At 28.8% G+C, this 14,145-nt stretch overlaps 1 protein-coding gene across 2 annotated transcripts; it reads left to right on the forward strand.

Moving 5' to 3' along the window:
- The first annotated feature begins 7,144 nt into the window (after positions 1–7,144).
- On the forward strand, positions 7,145–12,899 carry LOC103497789 (ATP-citrate synthase beta chain protein 2). 2 transcript variants are annotated; one of them, XM_008460131.2, is made up of 17 exons: positions 7,145–7,261; positions 8,157–8,274; positions 8,449–8,551; positions 8,887–8,952; positions 9,039–9,162; positions 9,355–9,489; positions 9,759–9,819; positions 9,901–9,977; positions 10,320–10,475; positions 10,586–10,714; positions 10,840–10,972; positions 11,069–11,196; positions 11,389–11,494; positions 11,578–11,654; positions 11,747–11,817; positions 11,928–12,212; positions 12,490–12,899. In XM_008460131.2, the coding sequence occupies exons 2-17, from the start codon at positions 8,175–8,177 to the stop codon at positions 12,563–12,565; spliced, it is 1,827 nt and encodes a 608-aa protein (XP_008458353.2). In that variant the 5' UTR covers positions 7,145–7,261; positions 8,157–8,174; the 3' UTR covers positions 12,566–12,899. The 2 variants fall into 2 exon arrangements, with proteins under 2 accessions (XP_008458353.2, XP_050947858.1); XM_051091901.1 differs by lacking the exon at positions 7,145–7,261 and adding an exon at positions 8,046–8,066.
- Positions 12,900–14,145: the final 1,246 nt, after the last annotated feature.

The raw sequence follows: 14,145 nt of genomic DNA on the forward strand, positions 1-14,145 counted from the left end.
AACTTTAGAAGAGAAAAAAAAAAAATCAATCAATAGATAATTCCAACAAATCAAAATAACTAAATAAAAAATCAGACTCGAAAGATAATATACCTAATAACATAGATAGACGTATATTAATAGATAATTCTAACAAAAAAAATTACTGAAATTTTATAAATATTTTGTTATATTTAAAAATAACCATTAAGATAATTCACATAATATAATCTCTTAAGGAATGAAGCATTTTAAATATGTGCAATGTATATATTATCGTTTAAATAAGATCGTTTAACGTATATATAATTAAAGTAATAATTTAATTAAAAAAATAAAAATAACCAAATCAAAAACATCAAATCAAACTTAAATAATGTAAAAATTGCCCTGAGATGATGGCAAATCCATATAAAAATGTCAGTGAAAATGTCCACGTGTCAATCAAAATTCAATATCATGCTCTTATTTGAAGAAAACTAGGAGAAATTTAATCTCCATTATTACCGTTAAAATTAAAATTAGAATTATGTCCTAATGGTTTTGGAAGGTTCAAACACAATAATTTTTTTTTAAAAAAAAGTTTAGATATGAGGCTAGAGAAAATTGGAAAAGAAAACAAAAAAAAAAAAAAAAAAAAAAAAAAAAACATTATCCCTACAAAGTTAATCCAAATGAACACGAACCAACTTTTACTTGTTTGGTAAGAATAATCTCTTTAGATGGAACAGAGAAGTTAGCTTGTTAATCTGATAACAACATATATGATCATACAACAAACAAAAATTTAATTAAATTTATTAATATTATGAATATTCTACTTATTATTAGATATATGTTTTTTAACTATTATTCGCACAACCTTATAAATAAAGGTTGTAGAGATCATTTGTATACACACTACAATTGAGTTTAATTGTATTTTATTCTTCTTTCTCTTTTCTATTCTTGGTTGTTTCTTTGTTCTTTATTTTATAACCATTAAAACATATAAAATAAATAAATTCTTGATAACGTAGTTTGATAAAAAAAAATAATAAAGCATAGTTAATCAATTGATGGAATGAATTGGCGGTGCGTTGACAATTTTTGTTCTTTAATTTCACCAAAAATTATGAAATCAACTATTCTTAAATATAACTAAAATAATTACAAAATATATCACTGTTGGAGGGTGATAAAACAAGATGATCATAGACGATTCATTTTGGTCTATCATAATCTTATCACACATATATCGTAATATTTCATAAATATTTTTAAAATTTTTGTTAATAAAATTATAATTTCCATTGTAAAATACTTAATCATCCATCAATTTTGCTCTAGTGTTAATTGTCTAGTTTTACTTTTTTTAAAAAAAAATTGTTCGTTATCTAGATTGCATCCGTCTTGTTTGACAATCGTATCTATCAATATATTTAAAAACCAAATCAAAGTTTTAAAACTACAAAAAGTAATTTTTAAGCTCAATTTAGTAATTATCATTTGACTTTTAGTTTTAGTTTTTTTCCTTTCTCAATAATCCTATAAATTCTTTCTTCTATATCTAAATTTATAAATTTATTACTTCCTTATTTTCATTTTACCAATATTCTAAAACAAACTTGTTTTGTTTTTGCATCTAATTCTGAAATCACAAAAAAAAAAAAAAAAAAAAAATTTAATATTTAGAAAGTAAAAACCAAAATAATTACCGAACACAACTTTTAAAAAAAACTTAATTTCATTTTTTGAAATTTAACCTAGAATTCAAAGTTTTTACTTCATAAATATGAAAACTATCCTAAGAAATAGAGTTTAAATTAAAAAAAAAAACATTTAACATTTGTATTTACCTTTGTCTTATTAATTCTGTCTATCTATATATAAACCAAAATTAAACGATCATTACTATGAAACATAAATAATATTAATAATATGCGAATACTTGTCATTAGTTTAAATTATATATATTTAACATAACATGTGTATATATGTTTAATCAACAAAAAAACAATGAATTTGAAAATATATAAATTTATGAAAAAAATTCAAATGACAAATTTTAATTTTTGATTATTTTGTTATAGAATATTAATTATGAATATAGGTTATAATTTATTAACTCTAAATAATATTTTTAATTTAATGAAATAATAAATATAATACAAACCATAATATAATTATAATCAACATAAAGATATGCTTTGTGGAATCTCAATAAATTATAAACTTTTTCTTTAAGTTGAAGTTTTGAATTCCCCACCCTCACTAGTTAACTATTGCACTTATAATCTAAAAGAATATTTTTTAAGTTTTTGAACTAATGATTTTTTTTAACATATAGTTTAGATTGAAATAAAGGGTTTTGTTGACACGTCTCTTAGTGAAAATTAAACTTTATTATATTAGAAAAGTAGGTGAACCCTAATAAACAAATTATATATTTCTTAACCAACTACTAAGGGTAGACCAATTCTATATTTTAGGTTATTCTTTTACGTTCAAATTTGAAACAATTTAATCCGAACATTTTTAATATTCAATCCTTTATTAATTCATTTTGAAATGTTTAACTATCGATTAAAATGATGTTTGAAGTGTATTTTATGAAAAAAAAAGTCATTCCAAATAGATTCTTAGTTCCATATATACTTTAGTGTTTCTCGATGTTTATTTTTCGTTTCTTAAATTTTAAAATAATTTAAAATCATGTATTTAGGAATGACATAGTTTTTCTTTTCTTTTTAAAATCTAGTTTATAAGCTCTCGTATTTTTCACAATTAGTTTAGAGAGATTTTTACGAATAGCTAAAAAAATTGAAATTATTTGCATTTATAAAAAAAAAAACAAACAAACAAAACTTAAATGAATTAACTATAAAAAATTTGATAGATTTTCATATCATATTTTTGGACTTTTTTTTTTATCTTACAAATTGAAATTGGTAAGAAATCTCTTGACATAAACAAAAATTGGTACAATTTTTTTACCATAACAGTCAAACTATTAGATAAATGAAAGTATGGCGATAACATAAAAGTAAAAAACTAAAATCTCGAATATCAAATCTAACATACCACTTTCGAATTTGAAAAGATCGGGTAGTTGAACCTCTAACTTCATCGACAAACACACGAATAAATAAACAAATTGTATTCCTTGTATATTTGAGTTAAACGCTTAAAAAAAAAAAAACTTTTTTTAAAATTGTTGTTTGAAATATTTAAAACATAGTCCAAAAAATAGTGGACCAAGTCTTAGGAAAATAAATTAATTAGAGAGGGGGAATATTAAATATTGTGTTGTTTGGTTTTATTTAATTAAATTGTTGAATAATCTTGAAGATCTTTTATTTAATTAATTGTCAACGTTGTGTAAAACCCTCCACCCCATCAATTAAGCCCTTTAAATTAAATACCGCAACTAATTAAATATTCAATCATCACCCTCGCGCTATTGGATAATTTAATATTTTTTTTTCGTATATTAATTTGTATTATTTGTCCTAAAATCTATTTCTTTTTTTTTTTTTTAAAAAAAAAAAAGAAAATTATTTGTTCATTTCCACCCAAAATATTTGACTTAGTCGAATTTTAATAATTTAATCTTTCACGAGATATGTAAATAAATCATATTTTGTTGTGCAAGGGTGTCTCTTAGATGTAATTATATATATTTTTAAATGCAAGATGTAATTAATTACTTCTTTAGTTTATAATTAATAATTGGAATCGTTAGTTTAAGATTCCACATGGTTTTACATGTTGTATACTATTCTTTATTAGTTACAAATAAAATGATAATTAGGTTGATTAGCAAAATCTAGCCAAAAATAATTAAATAAAGACTATATGAGATTATAACGTCTCGTTGACGATAAATTATATTTTGGTAAAAAATCACATGCAAAATAATCAAAATGACACACCAAGAAGTGTTGTGCTTGCCAAACATTCTAACACTACTTACGTTTGTTTCCAACACGAGGGTCAAAACAAACCTTTTAAGAGAAATATGAATTTATGAAACTATAATTTTTGTATATGTGTGTAGTGGGACTAAATTTAGGATTTTAATTAATTTCTTCCTCCCTTTAGGAAAATGATTCGGGATTATTTTATCTCTTTAGAAATAGGATTCTTCGTACAAACAGGTTTAATATAGAATAGAAAATTATTATAAATAACAAACTAAAAGTATTAGCAAAATTTTTCAACTATCAATTATTTTAGTGGTATCTATCAATGACACTGATATATTTTGTAAATATTTCGGTTTATTTTGCTGTAGTAAAAAATGTCCATTTTATAATTTTGTATTTCAATATATTCGATCAATTTATTAAATATTGAATATGTTAAGTATTTATGAAACACATAATTAAAATTTTAAAAACATATTTAAAATTTTTAAAGTGACCTACTAAACATAAAATTAAAATTTTCTATATTTATTACATATCTTCAAAAGTTTAAAGATTTATTAGATATTATAGTGCGATCTTTTCCAAAAGGACTAGTTTAACCCCACAAAAAAACTATGGTGATAAGTATATTAGTCGAAAACTAGTGGAAGAACGAAGGCTATAATAGACTAAATTTATTACAAAAATATCTTCTTTTTAAGAAAAAAAAACATTATAAATATTTATACATTGGAAGCCCGAAATAATTATTAATCATATAAGCACATGAAACATATCATAAATATTAATAATATATAATCATATACTAAGTCAATCTCTAATAAACTATGAAAATAACTACGACGACGGAGAGAATAAATTACAAATTTTTAATCATGTGAAAATTTATTGATATAGTCAATCTAAAAATGTCATATTGTGGTACAATACGACGGTTGAATTTTACTTTTACTTTTAATTTCTTTTCAATAATTTTTTTTTTTGTTGAGGTTCGATTCTCGTTCTCTATGTGTTGTTGAAAAGATTTATATACATCACTATATTAACTCATGTAAGAGACCACGAGATGTTGTATTATACTTTTTGGATATTTTCAAATATATCGTAATATTTGTAAAATATTATAAATTTCATATCGTTTCAAACTATTTACGTGAGTAAAGACTATTATTAACTCGTTACAAACCAATATCGTATTTCTAATTTGTTTTAAGAACCGATTTGTTTAAAGAGAATTGCTACAAAATTTAGAAAAACATTTTAATATTTTTATTTGTTTCACAAGATTTCACTGTTTAAAAATATATAGCATGAATAATCAACACATTAATATTATTTAAACTTCATAAATTTTAACTAATACATTTATAATCAATATTCTAATTAATTTATATAACAACATATTAAATAATGTTAAATTTAATTATGACCACAATAATGGTTCTCTTACATTTAATTTATCAATTATTTAACACAATTTCTATATATATAAAATTGGTAAATAAAGCATATAAATTTAATTTTCAAACATTAATTATCTTATTAGATATCTAAACATATTTGATATATATATATATATATTAAACAATATTTATAATCATAATGAATTCTAAGATTTTCTTAGAAATCAACGTGTATGCCTTATGACCTAATAAACACGTCATTGTTGTTTGTGCGCTTAATTTTGAAATTCAGATGTAATAATAACTATCGACTATTTTAATTCTTTTTTAAGCACAATTTCATATATTCAAGATCGGTCTTATTTTCAACTGACATTTATATATCATGTCAACGTTTATAATTAATTTTAAAAAGATTACTCAATAGTGATATCTTTTAATTTTGGTTTTTAAAAATTTGATGACTTAAAAAATATACTGTAAATTTCAAGGTTCGTAGATATTTGTTGCAAAATTTGAAACTAAACGAAATTCGTACGTATTTGAAAAAGAAGAGAGAGAATTGAGATTTACTCTAAAACTCATAAATTGAGATTTACTCTAAAACTCATAAAAAAAAAAAATTCATTGATTACATATTTGAATTGAATGGCCTTAGTCACCTAATGTAACCAAAACAAAAATAATTGCAAATTGGATTTTACTTGTTTTGTTTATATGTTTCTTTGAACATTACAAAAAATTCCAACAATTTTGATGTAACATAAAGCCAAATGACGTCCGTTTATACCTAACATTAATTTTTTTTTATCCAAATTCTTCAATATCCCATAAAATTGGCAAAACTATATATTTAGCCACTTAGTCAAATGCAAAAACAAATAATAATTAATAAATAATGTTTATAATGAGAATTTATTTTAATGCTTAGATTTATAATTATTTTAAGAAAATCCCAAAAATGTATTAGACTTAATTATAGTTGGTTAATAACTCATTTAATTCATTAATGATCATTTTTATTAATGAGTTATTTTAAATGTGAATACTTAACTATCTATCTATATATATATACTAATCTCATTTTAATAACACAAAGAAGAAAAGAAGTTAAAAAGTTTTTAAAAATATATTAATAAAGAGTTGTCCAAGTAAACTTGATAAATTGGCATGCATGATCTTTCTCTCTAGTGGTCAAAGCTTCAATCTCCCATCCACATGACAGTTGTTGTGCTGAAAAAATCATGTTTTTCTTTTTAAAATTAAAAAATATCATGTTTTAACGTTGATGTTGAACAAGGCATGTGAAAATATTGATAGAATAATTCAATATAATCACTACATGGATTGATTTTAAGATTTATTGACAATAACTTAAATCGACTTTTTAAAGTATAGAAACTAAAATCTAGTATAAAGAAAACATAGCGGTCTGAGGCCGAGTTCAGGATTCTTCCTTCTCAGAGGTAGGTTGCGGGAGAAACCTAAAATCTATACACTTTGAATAATATTGTGGTCAAGATTTGAAGTAGTTATCCCTTCCTCTTATGGTAGTCGATATCAAAATGTTTTAACATGTTCTCGAAGCATAAGTCTTTCCATCTTATTACCCTCTACTCGAACAATTTTCGACGCTTATGTTTCATGATCTAGTCTTAAAAAATTTTAAGTGGTAATTCGAAAAAAAAAAAAAGAAGATAAATTAAGGGGGGGAAAGGGAACTATGAAAAAGAAAGTAAATTACAATTATGTTTCCGCCCCAAACATGAGAATCACGTGCTAATGGTCGTGAGCTAACTAACAGACGCAACAGCGAGCACGTGCCCCGATCACCCTCTTCAACGTTCTTGAGATTTTACCATTTTCTCCTTCTCTATATAAAATCCCATTCCCATTTCTCAACTTCCAGTGTTCAGTTTCCCGTTAATCCCACCACCGCCGGATTCCCATCCCTCACTCTCCGTTCAGGTCCGTTTTCTCTTCTTCTTCTTCTTCAACTACTCGTCATTCTACATTCATAATCTTCTTCTCTTCCCGTTTTCTTGATCTGTTTCTCATTTCTCTTCGGTTTCAATTCCTCTTTACCTCTCTTATATTACTTTCCTTTCTCTCGTTTTTACTCATAATCTTCTAACCACTGCGTTTTCCGATCTCTTTACACCTTAATTTCTGTCTTTTGAAGAGTTTTTTTAGATTTGAAGATCGTGTTTCTCTGCATTTGATTTGCTGATCTGCTGGATTTGGTAGTCGTTTGTGTTTTTTGAGGCATTGAGCTTGTTGAAACGTTTGGTCAATTTGTGAGGGTTTAGCTCTGTTGTTTTTTTCTTTGGAGTTTGAATTTTTAGTAGATTTGTTGTGGTATGTAGTTGTTTGGATTTCTTTAATTTATTGTCTCGTTAGATCATAATGTGATTTGTTGGTTTCCTTTCTGTTTTCGGAGATAGATTTGTTGAATTGTGTATGGACTGAATGTAGAACTATTTAATTCTGTAGACGTTATTGGGTTTTTTTTTAAAAAAATTATTTCGCTTTCTCTACTTGTCAACTTTAGATCGATTCGGTGTTTGAAAAGGTGTATTTAATTCGCGAAGGGCTTTTAGTCTAAATATAATGAAACGGAAGAATTATTAAGCTAATTGGATTTTAGATAATCGGTATTTGTGGTGATGGAAGATGTATTGATTGAGGAAGTTCATTTTATCTTAATTTGTGTCTTGGTAACTGTGTTCACTGAATCATGTGTTGAAGAACTTAAAACCTAATTTCTTTTGTTGTAAGTTCATTTCTTTGCTTTTTGGGGCAAAAAAAGTTATGTATAAAGATCTTGTGAAAAGGTATGATGAAAGATTGTTCCTGTCCTCAGGTTCCTTTGGCGGTCACCATGGCTACTGGACAAATATTTTCTCGTACGACCCAAGCACTGTTCTATAACTACAAGCAACTACCCATCCAGCGTATGCTTGACTTTGACTTCCTTTGCGGTATGTTTAATTTCTTATAGTTTCCTCTTTTTGCATACGTTATCTTCTATTTTGAGCACCATATCAGTAGTACAGAACTAAAATTTCTGAGTATTTGAAATTGGTTATCGTTTTTGTTCACTGTGGATTGTGGTTATCTGCACGATTAACTTTTCATTTTGACTTGTTACTCAGGTAGGGAAACACCATCAGTTGCGGGAATAATCAATCCAGGTGCTGAAGGATTTCAGAAACTCTTTTTTGGTCAAGAGGAAATTGCCATCCCTGTGCATTCTACGTGCGTAACTAACTTACACATTCTCTTCTATTAACTATGTTTTTTCACATCTCACCATAATTTCCATCTAATTCCTAGATATGATTCTGTAGCCATTGATCAATGACTTCTTTGTTGGCTTTTAGTTCCAGAAGCCGCTTATATAGTTTGCCATTCCTCCAACTTGTGTTTTTTTACTGTACCATGACATGACATTTTCATGAAATTCAACAAATAGTTTAGAGTGGTAGTTTTATCAATCTTCTTAAATTGAATTAAGCATCATTGACCATTATTACTTCTTAAATAATGAATAGATCGATTGACTTCTGGCTTTCTGTTTGGTACATTTTCAGGATTGAAGCAGCTTGTGCAGCACATCCCACAGCCGATGTCTTCATCAACTTTGCATCCTTCAGAAGGTTAGTGTTCATTGTTGTAACTTTATTATGAGAGACATTGAGTTTTCTGTTTCCACTCATAACTAGTTTATGCACCATGTGTGCAGTGCTGCTGCATCATCATTGTCTGCCTTGAAACAGCCTACCATCAGAGTTATAGCTATCATAGCTGAAGGTGTTCCAGAGTCGGACACCAAACAGTTGATTGCATATGCACGGGCTAACAATAAGGTAAGAACAGACTTTATGTTTTTAGTAAAACGGAGCTTTAAGCATCAGTAACACACAGAAATACATACTCGAGGGCACATACATGCACCAAGTGACAAGTAAACTGAAACAGCAAAAAAGGAATAAAAATCTATAATACTTGGGGCCTATTGATGAAGTGGCACCTCTTCTCCCTGCTTAATCTAAATGCAGGTTGTTATAGGACCAGCTACTGTTGGTGGTATTCAAGCTGGAGCATTTAAGATCGGTGACACTGCTGGAACAATTGACAATATAGTACAGTGCAAGCTATACAGGCCTGGATCTGTGGGCTTCGTCTCCAAATCAGTATGTGACTGTTGCTGAACTCTTTGTGTAGTCTTTTCCTTACTTTTCAGTGACTTAGTGGTTCAAGTCTACCAAAAGTGTCTGCTTAAGATGGAAAAGATTGTTTGATAGATTTATCACGCACCAGTAATTTGTGTTTTTTTGGAATATGTCATCAATTTGTATGCTTGCTTGTTGAATAATGAAATGTGGAACCTCGTTGCCACCCTCTAAAGTAAGTGATTTACTGAGAAAATATACAAATATGATAATGTTTTATAATTTCACAGGGTGGAATGTCTAATGAGATGTACAACACTATTGCCCGTGTTACAGATGGAATTTACGAAGGTAAACTTCCTAACTTTTCACTGATCTTAGTCTAGGCAGTTTTGAAATATTCAATCTGTTTCACATTCTTTAATTGCACAGGTATTGCAATTGGAGGTGATGTGTTTCCAGGTTCCACTCTTTCAGACCATATTTTGCGGTTTAACAACATCCCACAGGTATTGTGATTGACACCTTTGTGTTGTTTATTGCCTTTCGCTTTATTTCTAGTCAGAATTCCTCCATTCACATATACAAAAATGCATACAAGAACAGAAACACACAAATGCGTGTAAAAATAAAATGCTGCATGGATGGCAGCGATGATAACACTTGAGGATCACTTCCACCCTTCACAAACACACAAATGTGTGTAAAAATAAAATGCCTTGCTTAAACTAGAGTACTTGCCTCCATAATCGTGGATGGCAGTGATGATATCACTTCAATGAAGTTATTGACCAATTGGCTTCTTTGAGTAATCTCTGCACTTAACATGCCTTTATCTTTCTATTTCTTAGGTTAAGATGATGGTTGTACTGGGAGAACTTGGTGGCAGGGATGAGTATTCTTTAGTTGAAGCCATGAAACAAGGAAAAGTTAACAAGCCAGTGGTTGCCTGGGTTAGCGGTACTTGCGCGACATTGTTTAAATCTGAAGTTCAATTTGGGCATGCTGTAAGTTTACAATGGAAATGGACTCGTCCTGCTTCCTGTATTTTAATTGTATGTGATAGGATTTGCAGACACGTTATTTACTCCTTGACCTTACCTGACATTGACTATAGGGAGCAAAAAGTGGTGGTGAGTTGGAGTCTGCACAAGCCAAAAACCAAGCTTTAAGGGATGCTGGAGCAATCGTTCCAACTTCATATGAAGCCCTTGAAGATGCAATTAAGGAAACATTTGCAAAATTGGTAATTCATTAAGAGCTATTTTATACTGTATTATCCAATTCTTCGTAGGGAGAGGGATGATGGTCATTAAAAATTTATCTCCGACTACCAGATAATTTTTCTTATCCATTTGATTTTATGCCTAGGTGGAAGAGGGTAAAATTACTCCAGTAAAGGAAGTGAAGCCTCCACAAATTCCTGAGGATCTTAACTCAGCAATTAAGAGTGGGAAAGTTCGGGCACCAACCCACATTATTTCCACCATTTCTGATGACAGAGGTTTGTTTTTTAAACTAGTGACAACATTTTCTTTCAGTGCCTTTTAGGCTTTAATTGCTTTAAATAAGTTATGATTGTTTTTTTGAAACAAAATAGGTGAGGAGCCCAGCTATGCTGGAATTCCAATGTCTTCCATTGTGGAGCAAGGTTATGGTGTTGGGGATGTTATCTCACTATTATGGTTCAAACGCAGCCTTCCTCGATACTGTACACATTTTATTGAGGTAAGTAGCTCACAGTATGGAACCAAAGATTTTAGTCAGATCCCCCAGAGAAAGAGTCGGATTTGTCTAGTAGTATTCACAGATATTAGATAAACATGAAGTTTCATCTCAAAATCAATTTGCTCTAATTGACAATTAAGAATACCTTATAAAAAGTGTGAGGTGGTTTGACAAGCTTCGTACTCTTTTCAGATATGCATCATGCTCTGTGCTGACCATGGTCCTTGTGTATCCGGAGCACACAACACCATAGTAACAGCTAGGGCTGGAAAAGACCTCGTGTCCAGCCTTGTCTCAGGTTGTAGTTCAACTTATTAATACAAGGATGTTATGAGGTCTGTATTTGATTTGCCTAATCAATGACTATGCATTCTGAAACAGGTTTGCTTACAATTGGCCCTCGATTTGGTGGTGCCATTGACGATGCTGCTCGGTATTTTAAGGATGCATATGACAGAGTAAGATTTGTTGATCGCTGAAATTTAAATTAAGTTGGTGCTTTCTGAACCGTTTTTCTCCAAGACTTTATGCGACTTCCTGACTTTTTCAGAACCTTACACCTTACGAATTTGTCGAAAGCATGAAAAAGAAAGGGATTCGTGTGCCTGGAATTGGCCACAGGTATGAGGACGATAGTCTCTTTACAAGTTGCAACATTTTATGTTGTTCACTTTGGATTTTCTTATTGACTATTCAAGTGGCTAATCGATTGTTTGATTTTGTGGAATAAGGATCAAGAGAGGCGACAACCGAGATAAGAGAGTGGAGCTACTGCAGCGGTTTGCTCGAACGCATTTCCCCTCTGTGAAGTACATGGAATATGCTGTGCAAGTTGAAACTTACACTCTCTCAAAGGCAAACAACTTGGTTCTTAATGTAGATGGTGCAATTGGATCCCTTTTCTTGGATCTTCTTGCTGGTAGTGGAATGTTCAGCAAACAAGAGATCGATGAGATTGTCGAGATCGGCTATTTGAACGGTCTGTTCGTGCTGGCTCGATCTATTGGTCTGATCGGGTGAGTATAAAACACTCCACTAACCATTATTATCCAAGCTTTTCTGCTTCCTTTTGAACTTAAAAGTATATCTATACATGAGACTACAAATACACTAAAACACGCTTATTATAACATAACAAGTGCCCAATACGAGTCTTAACAAACGTTGAACAAGTATCGGGCACGGACGCACTATGCAAACATAAAGCATCATATTTCTTTGTTTTTTGAAGTTTTAGTTATCATTAATTCTCAATCTTTTACCTAATCCACTTGTTGTAATTGAAATTTCCAGACACACCTTTGATCAGAAGAGACTTAAACAACCACTTTACCGTCATCCTTGGGAAGATGTTCTCTACACCAAATGATGATCAAATCACAAATAGCAAGAGTTACAAAATATCAATCTCAAGTAGTATGTTTCTTTGCAATATTATATTTATATTATTGGTGCTTCTATGATTTGGTGGAATGTCTCTTTTTCTTCTTACCTTTCCCTCTCCCTTTAGACCCAACTGTTTGTAAGGCCTTAGTTACTTCATATTTCTTTCAGGTTGTCTAGTTCATAAAAGGAAGAATTGTAGTTCATTTTTGAAATAAACCCAAAAAGAAAAAAAAAAAAAAAAATGTCATCAATTACTATCTTTATGTAAAATTATGTCTTCATTTGACCACTACAAGAAACGGAAATTCTGTTCTTTATTTTTTTGGTTTCCCATTCATAAATTAGTCAATATTTTACTGCTTCTTCTAGCTGGTTTGGGTTACCAATAAAATTCCTCTTTTTTTTTTTTTTCTTTTTTCCTTTTACATATAATTTTTATTTATTTATTTTCATTTTTGGTAAGAGGATAAATACATTCCTTAAAATAATATTTTTAAATATAGCAAAATAGCAAAATTTTGAATTTCATCAATGATAGAAACTGATAAACTTCTATCACTGTCTATCATTATTACTGATAGAAGCATATCAATGTCTATTATTGATAGAATCTGAAATTTTGTTATACTTTGTAAATAGTTTGTTAAATTTATTATTCTCGATAATTTTTCTTCCTAAAATGTTTAGTTTGAAGATGAACTTAAAAGGAAAATATAGAGTATAATTGAATAAACCAACCCTCTCATTCATAAATACATTAGTCATTAGTGAGGTCCCATTTGATAACCTTTTTTCATTAAGCTTATAAACATTACTTCTAACATAAATTTCTATATTTTCTTGTTCCGCTTCTATTTCTACTTGTTTTGACAAAAAAACTTTCAAAAAATCATATTTGTTTTAAGAATCGGAGAAAATCATAATAGAACAATTTGAAGAAAACAAACATAAATTTCAAACCAAAATGGTTGCAAAACAAAAACTTAATAAATGCATCTGAGTTAAGGCAGGATTCATAGTCAAACAAGAACAAAAGTTAAGCTTACAATTACCACCTAAAAGTATTAATTTAACCGTAATAAATCTAAATTAACAACTAAACAAATATTGAACTCAAATATTCTAATTAATTTACAGGTCTCATAGATATTAATATTTAAAATAATGTTGACAGAAGGCAAGCATGAATTTGAGTGCACTTTTTTTTTTTTCTTTTCTTTTTAGTACAATATTGAGATGTGAGTTGGAGAGTAGTTGTTTTTTGGTAAATTTGATATGGCAAATTGGAAGGTTGAGAGCAGGAAATTGATGGCATTTATATCCAAAGCTGATTGCTCAAAAGTGGAAACTTTGGAAAATTAATAAATGGTTGTTTGGTTGGTTGTATATGTTTATTTATTTATTATATTTATATTTTTAATTTCATGGAAGAAAAAGAAAAAGAAAAAGAAAAAGAAAAAGAGGGCATCACCATCCACAATTAAAACCCAAACTACGTACAATTCAACTTTACAACTCTATTATAAAACTAACGAATTTGATTGGACTTTTTCCACTCTCTCT

The sequence above is a fragment of the Cucumis melo genome, chromosome 11, assembly GCF_025177605.1.
Source record: "Cucumis melo cultivar AY chromosome 11, USDA_Cmelo_AY_1.0, whole genome shotgun sequence".
NCBI lineage: Eukaryota > Viridiplantae > Streptophyta > Magnoliopsida > Cucurbitales > Cucurbitaceae > Cucumis > Cucumis melo.

Coding starts and splice junctions, on each gene's coding strand:
- LOC103497789 (XM_008460131.2), top strand. CDS start 8,175: ATGGCTACTGGACAAATATTTTCTCGTACGACCCAAGCACTGTTCTAT. Junction 8,953..9,038: donor AACTTTGCATCCTTCAGAAG/GTTAGTGTTCAT, acceptor CCATGTGTGCAG/TGCTGCTGCATCATCATTGT. Junction 9,163..9,354: donor ATGCACGGGCTAACAATAAG/GTAAGAACAGAC, acceptor ATCTAAATGCAG/GTTGTTATAGGACCAGCTAC.